Source organism: Gadus morhua, chromosome 13, assembly GCF_902167405.1.
Source record: "Gadus morhua chromosome 13, gadMor3.0, whole genome shotgun sequence".
Lineage (NCBI taxonomy): Eukaryota > Metazoa > Chordata > Actinopteri > Gadiformes > Gadidae > Gadus > Gadus morhua.
In genome coordinates this window covers 13653530-13667990 of record NC_044060.1, presented here as the reverse complement: position 1 = coordinate 13667990, position 14461 = coordinate 13653530, and the positions used below count along the sequence as shown (strand labels likewise).

The 14461-nt window shown below is 42.1% G+C and overlaps 1 protein-coding gene across 4 annotated transcripts in view; it reads left to right on the top strand.

The window, feature by feature from the left end:
* asic1b (acid-sensing (proton-gated) ion channel 1b) overlaps positions 1-11351 on the top strand; it is a 148536-nt gene extending 137185 nt beyond the window's left edge. For 3 of the 4 annotated variants that reach the window (XM_030375948.1, XM_030375945.1, XM_030375947.1), the window contains 6 exons: positions 632-688; positions 2141-2294; positions 4111-4202; positions 4605-4684; positions 6808-6909; positions 8535-11351. In XM_030375948.1, the coding sequence (XP_030231808.1) occupies positions 632-688; positions 2141-2294; positions 4111-4202; positions 4605-4684; positions 6808-6909; positions 8535-8630 (581 nt within the window). In that variant the 3' untranslated portion in view covers positions 8631-11351. Of the gene's footprint in view, positions 1-631; positions 689-2140; positions 2295-4110; positions 4203-4604; positions 4685-6807; positions 6914-8534 lie in introns of all 4 variants that reach the window. The other variant, XM_030375946.1, reaches the window with a different exon arrangement.
* The last annotated feature ends 3110 nt before the right edge of the window (positions 11352-14461 follow it).

Sequence of the window (14461 nt, the reverse complement as noted above, 5' to 3'; positions counted from 1 at the left end):
AGTTAGCTAACCGTGATCGTGGTTGTGATTAATGTGGTTCTCCAGAGAACTCCCCCAACCTTCCCCATGCTCACAGGTGGACCACTGATCCTATTAGTCCTCCCATTTGTCCCAATCATTTAGTTCACTTCATCAAACGAAATTCCACCAGATTGCAAACTCTACCCCCAAGGAATATTTGTGGATCAGGCTGTGAATGATCCACACCTTTGAGCTGGTGTTCCCCCAGCCCATCTCCTGGAGAGTTAAATCACCATCGCTCCCTTCACTTCTTCAGAGACGGGGGGGGGGGGACAGGCAAGAAAGACTTTGATGGAGTCAGGGACTGAGCGGGTGTGGGGGGGGCGGTGTTGTCGGATGTGGGGCAACAGGCAACAGAGGAACCACACGGTGAGACACAGAAAGGAGATAAACTCAAAGAGAAGTTAATGAATGCAATTAGGAGATGAGATCAAGCTGAGGGAGTAACTCCAGCGCTGATACGACCTGTAATGACGGTCTGACACTCACATTAATTACCGGTCTGCCTCTGATCTCTTGTCCTTCCTTCTTCACTGAGAGTGCTTAAGAAGGACCTCCCTTCTTATTGTCCCAATGACAACCTGCTGTCTGTCCTCTGTCTGGTGTTCAGGAGATGCCCCCTACTGCACCCCAGAGCAGTACAAGGAGTGTGCTGACCCAGCCCTGGGTAAGGAGATGAAGCAGACGCCTGTGTCTGTTTGGCTTTCTGTCTTTGTCCGCCTGTCTGTCTGCCTGTCTTTCTGTGTCCCTACCTGTTTGTCTGTGTCTACCCTTCTGTCTGTGTCGAACTGTCTGTCTGTGTTTGCCTTTCTTTCATGTATAAATTCATACGTGCCGGTTCACGTCTTTCGACATCTTTAACCTTGTTCAATTGTTTTATTGAATTTTTGCAAGTTCTCCACCTCAAAGCGGATATGTGATCGTTTCACTTTGTATCCTGACACTTCACTCGTGTTTTGTGTGCGAAGAGAGGGAGGATCGATTAAGTAGGCTCCTTCTACCACTATATATTTAGGTACACTGTTGAATCGATTCCAGTGATTCATTATGTCATTTTAAATGGCAACATCCATTATTGCTAATGGATAATGCATAGCAGTGCCCAACAGTGGCAGGAAATTAGAAGGTGGAGCAATGTTGTGTCTGTGTGTTAAGTCATACAGGCACAGTCAAACCATGATTTGCAGCCATGGCTGGTTCTTGTAATTCCCATCTGAAGGTTTATGGGCCACTGGTTTAGAGTCTGAGTGGTCTGTGCAGCCCAAACCGGCCGCAAACCTATTTTCTGACACAGATGTCTCAGGTACCTCGGCCCCCAATTTTACAACCACACACCCATAACTCCTAAAATCCTCCTTCATTAGCGGTTGCTGTCGACCAATTGATGGATTACAGGAAGCACACACAAGAGATCCATTGAAAGTCATTGTGCCAAAGCTTAGTCCTGTGTCAACTTTGTTTGAAGAACTTCATCTCCCATTTAATGCAGAGCACAGCATCTGTCAGTGTTTTACAGCAGCGTATATTTATATATTCAAAAATTATATTTTTCATACATGTCCGTTTCTACATCATATCTAAAGTGCTGTGCTGAATATAGACACCACAGGCCAACTCACCATCATCATTGCTGTGTCAGTAGGTGTTTTCACCACAATCAAACATCCCCCACACACCAAACCTGGGCATACCTGACTCCTACAACAGCCCAGCGTATCTTTGTTTTTAATCCTTTGAGACATGTATTATGTGAGCCTTCTCTCACACTCTTTTTTTGTTCACTTTTTGTTCACATCTCCATCTTTCTTTCATTCCTCGCAAGTCGGCCATTGCCGTCTTTGAGGGCGTCCTCTGTGCGCTTCTTAGTGTGATGCTGTGATTTTCTCTAGTGTTCTTTGTTCAAGTCTTATCCGGTCCGTCTTCCACGCTCTGCTCCTGCGTAAATCGGAATCTGTGTGTATTCATGCATAATCATGCGCATTCATGAATGAGGTGGGCATGCGCATGCAGTGGAGTAGAAGTCAGAGAGAGAATGTGTGTGTACTTGAGTGCAAGCCAACACTCATCACTCGTTGGTTTACGCTAACGTTTTCAACCCCCCCCCCCCCTCCCCATGTAGACTTCCTAGTGGAACGGGACAATGATTACTGCGTTTGTGAGACGCCATGCAACATGACGCGCTACGGTAAAGAGATGTCGTTTGTCAAGATCCCGAGCAAGGCATCAGCCAAGTACCTCGCCAAGAAATACAACAAGACCGAGCAGTACATTGCGTAAGTATCATCCTGTTTTCAAGCGGGGATCAATACCGGGTCGAAGAGAGCAGCATCGCTAAATTAAGATCATCACGATTGTGCCAGCGGGGAACGGAGCTGACAGGCCCCTAAGTTTCCCCGCTCCGTCTTAAATCCACAACACAGGCCCGACCACCATGGGTAAACCCATCGTTTGGTTTGTCTTTGTCCAACAAACGAGAGAGATCAAAGAGATCAAGAGAGAGGCACATTTTGAGTCCCGAAGCTGTCACAGAAAGTTGTCACAGTCTAGAGACGGATCATCCTCTCATTCAGCCCTCACTTCTCTCTTTGAGAAGCTTCCTTTTTTGCCTTTTTAATTCCCTGCGGGCAGGGATATGAAAGTCCTCAGGGAGAGCCATTGCAGCTGGCCATATGTGTGCATTGTCGCTCTGATACACACCATAGGACAGAGAGGCAGATTGTCTGTCCATAGCCGTGTTTACGGGCGTGAAACTAAATCCGGAGACAATGAGCAGACACACTTCTCCTGTCCCGGCATTGTAACAGGTGGCAAAGGTGGATGGAGCTTCTCTGTGTTATCCCTGTCTTTTGCAGCGTTACGCTTGTCACAATATGATGTTAAGCACATGCACAAACATTGTATTTATCCCAAATGTAAATAAGCAGTTAATACATAGGGGGGATGTTGCATTTGACAGTTGGAGCAAAGGCACCCATGAGACGAACACACCCAAAGCCAGACAGTCTTATCTTTCCTTGGATTAAACACCATTAGAGCTGCTGCAGCAGATGATAACCTGCGCGTGTGTACACATTTTTCCCAGTGCAGACTGGCATGCTCGACAGGTACTGCATAACAAGAGGCTCTGCCCGGACATAGGGATTGCTTTGGGGATGATAATAATATGGTATTTGTTGCGTCTTCCTTAGTGCAAAAAAAAAGAAACGCATACGATTGTGAATGTTACATTCACAATTCATTGAGGTAATCATTTACCTTTTTCTGTACACTGATGAACCTTTTTGTTTAGGACTAAAATAGGTTTTGTTAAAAGATATGCCGTTTTTGAATGGCTCTTTTCTGACAGTCTAAAACAGGGACATTTAGTTTTTTTGTGCTGGCTTAGGTTGCTCTTAAAAACACACGTATACGGAGTTCAATTAGGTGGGTAAAGACCCAATGTTTTTATTGTTATCATAACATATTCCAGAATGACCAGAACCATATTTAATAACTTGCAAACATGCAATATTAACATTACCATGAAAAAGCATTCAAATGCGGTCCCTTCCTCATTATCTTTATTTCTCACATATTCGTCACCCTTTTCTCCTATCTTTAGAGGAAATCTGTCATCTGGCGGAGGGAGAACGCCAAGAAAAAAATTGTCATTCAACGCGTTCCCATTAACTAATATCACATAAAAACATCCTCGTGACGAATAGGCAATAATGGAGGAAAGCAACATGATATCTCAAACTTCCGCTCGCAGCCACAAAAACGTCAGTGAGGCAGTAGTCAGATATCTTTTCCTTGAGATGCACGAGTTGAGTCTCTGTACGGGTCATTACTTGGCCTATCCAATAACAAACCACAATGTTTCTCTCCCTTCGATATATAACCTCTAAATAAAAATAGAAATCATACAACAATATTGGTTCTCTAGTTGCTTCCCTGAATCGCTTGGGAAGTGGAGGTGGTGGTGGTGGTTGTGGTGGTGGTGGTGGTGTAGGAGTGCAGCCTCCAGAATTAGACAACAGCATGTCTTTGTAACGTGAATACTGCGGAGCTGTCGATAGCTGAGAGGTTGCTTTTCCTGTGTGTTCCCAGTGACAACATCCTGGTTCTGGATATCTTCTTCGAGGCTCTGAACTATGAAACCATCGAACAGAAGAAGGCGTACGAGCTGGCAGGGCTGCTGGGTAAGGGAGTTCGAGTCAGACCACGACGACTTATGAATAATTCATCTGTGATTGTGATGGATCATTTATTTATTTATTTTAAAGAAATACTGTGACATATATTCAAGCTGACATTGATGCACGTCAACACATTTCCATAAGAGGCCATGGAAGGCTTGCTGTCACATTCTAGAATGTGTTGTTCGTTTTATCAGTTTTTACCCTTAATTTATATAAAGTGTACGGTATGTATTTTCATTTCACACATTATACCGGCCTATGCCTCCAATGCTGTCAGACCTGCAGTTAGTGATTTATTGAGAACAACGTTCCCTCCCTTTGGGGGTCAAATGCATTGACCGATCCTGTAGCACTCTCAGCTGGCTTGTGATGTGACTGGACCGATTTGATTTGTCTATCCAGGTGACATTGGGGGTCAAATGGGCCTTTTCATCGGGGCCAGCATCCTCACCATCCTGGAGCTCTTTGACTATCTGTATGAGGTAAGGGTCTCTCTCCCTCTCTCTTGCTTTGTCTCTCTCTTCTGACTATCTGTACAAGGTAAATGTTTCTCTCTCTTTCTCTCTCTTGCACTTTCTCTCTAGCTCTCTCTTTACCCAAACATCTACTCCTTTTAAATTGATGGGTTCTGCAGCATTTAGTTTATTGAAAAGAAACTCTTGCCAAAATGGTCTTGTAAGTTATTTTGTTTTTAAAGCAACACATCAGTATAGATATTTATTTGCAAATTTATTTGTGTCGGCACAAAGTCAAATCCATTTCAGTCTGAACGAAAGTCAATTTCAAAATGAAAAGGTTACAAAGAAGTACCACATGGGGTGCTAAGGAAAACTTTGGAATACTTAGGAAAAACAAAAAACTAACCCGTTTTCTTACCTGGACCCTATTCTCCAAACACAGGATGCAATGTAATCCTTTGGGGCAAAAGAGGCCCGACAATGTACATCCTCTAACGTGCGTGTTTTTGCCACTGACAGGCTCAGACTGTATTCTAACATTATAGAAAGGATCCCTACAGAGAATTACAACTTTGTTCTTTACCTTTCGGTTGGTTTGGTACTTTGTCCAACCAAGTATCACTCGATGAGACTCGTGAGGGTTGGGTTGTTGCAGGAAGAGAATGGGGGAAACGTCAGTTAGAGCCGGAGAGATGAGGGTTTGTTTTGTCGGGCAGCAGAAAGCATGCCTTGATGTTATCTTAAAGATTTGGGTGGAGAGGAGAGTTTATTTCATAGACAATACGGAAATGTACTACGCAACAACAAGATTTCAGAGCGAGCCAAACAGGCAGGATCAAGTGATAGCCAAATAGAAACTTGTGTTTCTCTGTAGAGATTCTTTCCGTTAGGTTCGAATATAATCCGAACCAGTCAGTGGCAAAGAAAAGAACTTTAGAGTACGTGCTTTGACAGGGCATTATTCGTCCGACGGATTACATTGCAGTCCTTGTTCAGGTTATACTAGACCAATTCCAAATATTGTTGTCTGCATTAGTCCCTTACACCCTAAAATGACAAAAAAATAGGGTTGAAAAATCCCTAAATCCTATTTTAAGCCATGGTCCCATGGGCATATCCACAGATTGTTTAGCCTGATTCCAGTGTGTGGACAGTGGACACCATTATATCCACAGATTGTCTAGCATGATTGTAGTTTGTAGACACCATTATATCCACAGATTGTTTCGCATGATTGGAGTGTGTAGACACTATTTGATCCACAGATTGTCTAGAATGATTTTAGTGTGTAGACACTATATATCCACAGATTGTCTAGTATGATTATACAGCGTAGACACCATTATTTAGAGCAATGACAATCCATGGATGTAATTGAGTCTACACTCACTAGAATCATACTAGACAATCATGGATAGGCCCTTGAATGCAAAACAGTAAAGCTATCCTTTGACAGTTTGTTTCATATAAAATAATCTACTTTTAACCAGAAGTTATTGCTCCGTTCTCCATTCTTTGTGTTATGCTTTCTAAATTATGCATTGATAAAGGATATATTAAGATATAGAGTAAATAATAATGATAAGCTGTCTGTTTACAAAAGAACTGGGCCTGAAGAATGTGGAGTTGCCATGGAGTCCCCCGCCCTAAAAACTCACACATCATTACTGCTGAATACATTAACATTTTGGATGTATTCTATTTTAGATGAATCAGGTTCAGTCCATTCTTTTGAAGGAAGCTCTCTGCTTAGTTGCATGCTTGTTTAACGATTAGCGATGGAGATTAATCTATTCTTTGTCAGGCCTTGGTTTCAGTGGGTGCATGCGTGCGTGTGTGTGGGCATTGGTTTGATCATGTGTGCGTGTGCATGTGTATGTGTGGGTCTGCGCCCACGCCATCTCCACTCACATAATAGATCGCTGGCCTCATATTTATAGAAGTGTGAAATCCAAGTCATCCTAACCAGTGCTGTGGTGCGAGTGGGCGTGTGACATTGTTGCGAAGCCGTGTGTCGTGTATGAACACGCACACCGAAAACATGGCCATGTCAAGCACGCTGAACATGTGGGAGAGCAGCCTGGTCCTATAGGCTGCTGTGAGACGTCTTCATACTCTGAGGACACTCTGGGTGCCGTCTGTTCCAGGTGATCAAGTACAAGCTGTGCCACTGCTCGAAGAAGAAGCACAAGCGGAGCAGCAACAACGACCGGGGAGCCGTGTTGAGCCTGGATGACGTCAAGCACCATGTCAGTGAGCGAGTTCCTAACCATCGCACCCTCCTCCATCCCGTGCCCCGTCCCGATACCGCCTAGCTTAAACGGGGGGGAGAACAATCATAATTCGATGTCCGTTCGTTATGATTTCATGTCTGGGAACAGATGTGACCGCTTTACGCCAAGTTGTCGAATGATGTTTGGCAATGTGTTTTCTCGTCAGTCTGGTCCACCTGGAATTCAGCATTTATTGACAGACATTTTTTTGTATTAATTAACCACCGGCTGGCTCTTGCCTGGTTTCGTTTGAATTGGAAGCCGATTAGTGAAACACAAACATCGGAGACTCAGTTGGCAGTGTTTCTAACAGGAAACCCTGGCAAGTTCTATCGATTTTTTGGGGGGGATTTTTCTCAATTAAATAGTACCCCAGACAGCAGAACACCTAGGAAAAGCCTGTTTTATATTACTACACTTTAAGATTCTGGGTCTGAATCATTCCCATAATTACATTGAAGTAGAAGGAGATGCAGGTTAGGATTGAGAGAGAGAGCGAGAGAGAGAGAGAGAGCGAGAGCGAGCGCGAGAGAGAGAGAGAGAGAGAGATTGTGAAAAAGAGACAGTGAGAACAATAGAGAGGGATAAATTGTGAGAAAGAGAGAGAGTGGGAGATTAAGCTGAGAAGCAAGTGGAAGAGAATTTGATAGATGTGCCATTGAGAGAAAGATTGGGCTACAGAAAATTGAGACATATTGGTAGAAGCCACAGCAGAAACAAGTTGAAATTGTTTGAGTTTAATCAACGGTTTTAGGCCCAGACTAGGCCATTATAGTGAGAGGGGAGGGGCTAGGGCATGGGAAGGTTGGACAGCTCAACTGATAACCAACCCTAAATGAAGCCGTTGCACTTTATTATGTCATTCTAGCTTTCCCTCATCAACATCTACAGGGAAGCATCTGTGCTCGTTGCTTGGTCAACACAGTAACTTAGTAATCGGTTTTCTGTAGTATTTTCTTCATTAATTAACCCTAACACAATTTTACCTACCTAAAAGGTTCATCCACCATTATTCTAACCCTTCTGGGACAACTTATTTCTGTATTTCTTTTCTCACTTTTCCACACATTGCTTGTATGACTTATTTATTAATTGGCAACACTAATGAGTGCCTTTCCCTCATGCTGCCAAAAACAAAAACAAAAAAACTGTTAAAATAAATAGGTGGACCAGAAAATGCTGCCATGCCATCAAAAGACCCAAAAACGTGAAAACCTGTTAACATCCAATTACTGAACGTGTTGGAATTTTTTTTCGTGTGGTGGTTCAAATGAAAAATGTGTTCCAGTGTGTTTAATTTCCTCTCTCTCTCTCTCTCTCTTCTCTCTCTCGCTCTCTCTCTCTCTCTCTCTCTCTCTCTCTCTCTCTCTCTCTCTCTCTCTCTCTCTCTCTCTCTCTCTCTCTCTTCTCTCTCTCGCTCTCTCTCTCTCTCTCTCTCTCTCTCTCTCTCTCTCTCTCTCTCTCTCTCTCTCTCTCTCTCTCTCGCACGCTCTCGCTCTCGCTCTCGCTCTCTCACTCTCTCTCTCTCTCTCTCTCGCACGCTCTCGCTCTCTCTCTCACTCTCTCCCCCTCTCGCTATTCCTCTTCCTCCTCCATCTCAGGCTCCGTGTGAGAACCTGCGTACGCCGTCCACGTATCCCGCCAACATGCTACCTCACCACCCTGGCCAGGGCAACTTTGAAGACTTCACATGTTGAGTGCAGCGCCTGGGCGCTCAGGGAACGAGGACTGGCATCGTGTCGTCCAAAGCCAGAAACACAGAATAACAGAACAGACTTTAAAGTCTTGAACAAGGGAGGCCAAGATAAATGATACGAAACCATATTCAGAAAAACACAGACTTTTTTTTTTCAAAGAACTAAACAAACAAAAAAAGGAATTCAAATAAAAAAACTTTTTTCTTTTTTAAACAGAGGCTTGAAAGGGGGGGAGGACATAATTGCGACCTGACGTAGATATCTATCGCGTCTCCCCGAAAAAACGCAGTAGGAGACAGTGTGTCGTTTGGCAGCACCCCCCCCCCCCCCCCACCCGTGGATGTGACATACTGCCGATCACAGAGAAAAGTATGTCAGAACACGGACACCCGTTTCCCACGGCAGACGTCGGGCGGTGCAGTTTACCGCCGCTCCGCCGCAGAAGACAGCTGATGAAGAGCCACATGCCTTTGTATCCCCCTGACTGTTGACAGCAGCACCACCACCCCCCCCTCTGACTCCGTTAGAGAGTCAGAGGGGGGGGTGGGGAAGGGGGGGTGGGGGTGTATCTAAAAAATACAAAACAAAGCAAAATTGCTTATTCCATTGTACGTATGTAGCAAGATGAGAGCCTGCGGCAATTGTAGGAAGAAGATTAATTAAACACGGTGGACACGGTGTAGTGGGCGGCACTTAGCTCATGAATGTATCTTTGTCCGTGATTACAAGGTTCAGATCAAAGCATGAAGGGGGGACTAGCTGTTACCGTGTTTGGGGGGCTGACAGGTTTTGGTTTAGGACTGCAGTGGTGGTCATAGACACATCCTCCACCGTTGAATTCGAAACATATGCTGGTGGATATATCAGGTCTCATCTTGTAAATGCATGCTTGTATTCGTCCTGTGCATGCATTTCATTGTTTTATTATTTTTTATGTTTTTATAGATATAAATATATACATTTGCCAAATTTGCCTAAGTGATAAACCGCAACAGGAAGATGGTTTTGTGTGTGGGTGTGTGAGTGCGTGTATGCCTGTGCGCAAGCACTTGTGTGTTAACACACACGTGTGTGTTTGTGCGTGTGTGTCTTGTGTAGTGATTAGTGAATCACGTAGCCACATGCTCTTTGGTTTTATATGTTTATTTTGATTACAGAAAAACAAGCAGCAATCTATTTCAATCTAGTCTTTTCAATTCACCATTCAATGTTTGCCCAGTGAGCCAGAAAACGTGTGAGAGACTTCCTCTGCCCAACTTCATTTCCTGGTATCTCCGCTCTTGGGATAGGCTGAGATTGCCACGCTCACTGGATTGGTCTATTCCTTGGAGTACTGTTGGCCTGTTAAAAGTTCTTTATCTGTGTGTTCTAGTTGCAAACGTCTTATCAAAGCACAATACCGCCAATATGTAGAGGTAATGTAAAAGAAATGTACTCTTCTTATTGATATATTGTCATATTGTCGACATCATTATTTCTGTGTTGATCAGAACTTTTTTTTGTATTATTTTAGCTTTTCTTTTTTCTTTTATACAAAAACAAATGTTGCCTGATGATCAAATTTCCATTTTCCAGGTAATGGGCTATTCTATTTAGCTAACGAAACATAAATATATAAAATCATTAATGGTATTAATGTTGATATTATCATTAACATTAATGTCAATGTTCATTTTAATGTACTGTATATACGTATCATTTTGCAAATTGCTATTCTATGGAGATTTTATTCCTAAACCTCAATACACTATGAAAGATTTAATTGCAAGCTGCTGTATGATTGGTGAACAGTTGCAAAGACACTGTATTTGTATTTTTCAAATGAAGATACCGTGCAAATGTTCATTTTTATCACATGAAGTAGCTCTAAAAAACGATTAAGAACGCTATAATTCATCAAGTACATTTTGCTCGTATTTTTCCCCAAGTGTGAGCTTATCAATTTTTTTCCATTTAATTAGCTTTCTCTGTAACAATGTTGCTAATGGCTTTGGGGGAAGGAAGCTAATCTTTTAATAAGTCAGATATTTCTTATCTTTACTTAAACAGGTTGCCAGAGGTGGATATGAACAGCCTTTAGCCCCAACACCTTGTTACGAGACACTGAAGCTCTGAAATATAATTACCCTTCCAATCGATGTGCGACAAGTGGATGGATGAGAAAATATCCTGTGAAGCCTTTTATCATCCTTGTCTGTCAGGAACCTACATGGTGTTAAAGCCTCCTTAATGTTCCACAGAACATCTGCCACTACCAACTGGCCCAGTTGCAATGGGTAAGTAGCTCAGTAATGCATCGTGTGATCCATGTGCTCAGACCTAGGCCTACTCCTAAAAAGCCAGCTACGCCTCCACTAATGTGGCTTAAAACAGGTTCATGCTGGCTTGTTTCCTCACTGACAGTTTTTTGCAGGTTATCCAAGGACAAGGAGAGAACTTCCATTTGTCCATAAAAACTTTTCTTTTAGCGGGAAATGAAACATCAACGTTTTACATCTGATGCGAGCACACATTCCCTTTCATTATTCAATATGTTAACCTCACGGTCACCATTCATTAATATGCTAGTATTAGGCGGTCCTGCAGGATAACTGCCGAGTCCTACACGCATTTTTCTCTTATGAATTTCTACGACATGATTCTATCAGTGATTAGTATTTTTTTCTCTGTTGTACCTGCCAAGAAGACAAATTAACCAAGAATAAAATATGATGCAGTTAATTTCCTGTTACAACTTATTGTGTCTTTGTCTGAGTCGCCGTCTTCTGCTTTCTCGATCTATTTAAATATTGCACCACACAAGAGCTGCTTACTGAACATGACAGTCCACAGCCCCTTGCCCTAGATATTAACACTTATATATATATATTGTGTAAATACAAAAATACTTTCACCTGTCCTGTAACAGTGGAGAATCTGCTCAGTTTTGTCCAACCATGCATCATAAGACCTGTCGTCACAGTGGATTCACTTTATTTTCTTTCAACAGATTTAATCTCCAGCTAGACATATATCATATGAATAAGATCATTCTAATTGATAAGAGTAAAGCAAGAATGTAATGTTAGTCGTGTTGTCTCAATGGAAGAAAAACATCCACATTCAGTTCATCAGATGAATGATAACAGATTGCCACCCTCCCACTCCCACCCTCGCTGGAACGTGGCATGTGGCACCATTTAACTGGTGCTGCCACCTCCTGAGGAGCCTCCGAGACCTGGCACCAGAAGCACTGCAGCGTCAACACTTTCTTGTGTCGGTCTCCATGAGGTCGTACCGAGCCCACAGGCGAGCGTCTGGCCCGATCTTATTGATGGCTCCCCTTTGGCTCCTGGGTGGCCGTTAGTGGATTACTACCGTCTGTTGCTCAGAACATTCTTATTATAAGGAAAGCCCAATTGTGGAATACAAGGAGCCAGAAATGGTGATAACTTGAGGGGCGGCACATAGAGAATGGTTTAATATCGTCTCCTGCAGTTTATTGCCAGTATAATGCAGATTTAGTTTAAGGGCATTGAAGGATTAGAACTAGAGTTTTTGACCCTGACTTGGACCTGGATGAGGTTCAATAATAACGAGGGAAGGGAGCAGGTATCCTCATTGACTGAAAGGGCCTCTCACCTTTCTGTTTCAGCCAGTGCCAATCTCAACAGTTTTCTTGAATTTCTATTGTTATTCAATAAAAAACAACCACCGTGTCCATACACAGGTACAATACAATATTTTTTATCCAGATACATTTTCCTTATTTATTTGTTTATTTATTTTTGTATACATAATGATTTTTTTATTAAAGATGAAGATTTTAAAAGCTATTGGCACGTGTTCAAACATCTCTGCAACTCAGTCCATTTTTGTCCCAAGTCTTATACTGAAAACAATTTACTGGCAAAAAACACAACAAACACACTTAATATTCTACTGCACGCTGGTCTTGGTCTGGGGAACAATCTTGTGCAACGGTACACCAAATTTCCCTTTGGTTTTGTGCTCTCATCATTCAAGACCCCAGGGGAATAAGGGAGTATATCAGACTTTAAGGCATGCAGGCATCTCTGTGGAGTTCCTTAGAGCACCCCCACGATGGGAAGAGTCAAAGAAGAGAATGACACATTGCCTCATGTGTGTCATTCACGTGTCCTCCTTTTCATTCCTCAATGCGATGTCAAAGATGAGAACTTTCGATTATTTTTCAGCCCTACTTTCAACGTATCCTGTCCCCTCTCTCAATGCAATTAAAAAAGTCCATCTATTCGTCAAGGAGGAGGCTGAACTGGAAGATTCCTGTGGGCGTGACTCAGGAGTGCCTCTCATTTGGAGGATTAAACAATTGTCATGCAAACTGGTTTCTCTGGGATGCTGTGTCAGATCTCATACTCATATTGCCCCAACTGCTTCAAAGTACTTCACCATTCTCTTAATGATATCCAAGCTGTAATCACTGGGCACTAATTGAACAATTTATGTTTTATAGAGATGGGGAAGACATCTGTCCAGGGAGTTTCATGAAGCATCAATGAATGAGATAGCATGAAAACAGACAAGTCACTGGTCTGTTTTTATTTACGTACATGTGACTGCCCCTTGTCAACACACACAGGTAACGTATGTTCACTGGTTCATTCTAACAAGTATTTATTCACGCCTCATCATTATTTGGTCAAACACTTAAACGCTTACTTAACTTTCGTTGCAGGTTTGTTGAATGTATTTTTTTTTATAAACATAAAAAATATATATTATAATTATATAAGTATAATATTTGCGTTCTCCCATAACTGAGAATGAATCTTCCACATAAACAGTTTAAAAGGCTTTCCTCACACTACACAAATACTTGTTTATGTTAATCAATTCAACCATTACAAAAACCATATCATGGGGCCCCAGGATAATCCTGTGACGAATTACCTGCGTTGATTTTCTACCTTATCCTTCATTGAATGGTAATCAACACTGCCTCTTTTAGTCTGTTAGTTCAATGTCAAATTGAAGAATGTGTTCATTGATGTAATTGGACATGCTTGACTAAAAGTGAGAAACATTAAGTTTTGATTTGACTTAATGATCACTTCCAGAAGGTACATTAAGTGGAAATTCAAGGTACTCATCTGTTTGTCAAGGTTTGTCATGACTCATCTGACAGTTAGGCGAGACTAGAAAATAAATATATTCGAGGCAGGCAACCTCCTTACGTCTAAACACTTTCCTATTTCGTCAACACTATGTTGAGAGAATCCACTCAAAAAAATGTAAACACAACTGTGTTTCATGAAAGGATTCTACATTAGGTGAGTGTTGCATGCAGCGCTCAACTATTGTTCTTAAGTTTTATTCTTTCTTTCGTTCGTTCGTTCGTTCGTTCGTTCGTTCGTTCGTTCGTTCGTTCGTTCGTTCGTTCGTTCTTTCTTTCTTATTCTCTACAAACTTTGGGACCCACCTCCTTCCACACCTTCTCACCTAGAGACTCATTCCGATTTGAAAATTCTTCCATTCCATTCAAAACACTTCTATTCAATATTATACATTTTTTAAGATATTCTACTTTTAAAATATTATTTGCAATTCGAGGCCGACGAAGCCGTCCGCCCAACTACTTCAGACTTTGTAACTTTGTTTTTTAAACTCTTAACCTTCGTTCAAACATTTAACAAATCAACACACTTGTATCTCTAAACAGAATTTCTATATAATTTTTTCATTTTTTTCAGAATCAGTTAAATTTTATACCATATATTTCAGTTGTCTACGGCTTTTGTCTGTGGGCCCGTGTATATGTATAGAGGCTTTGTGCTCACTAAAAATGCGGTTTACTCCTGGTAGAAGCTACA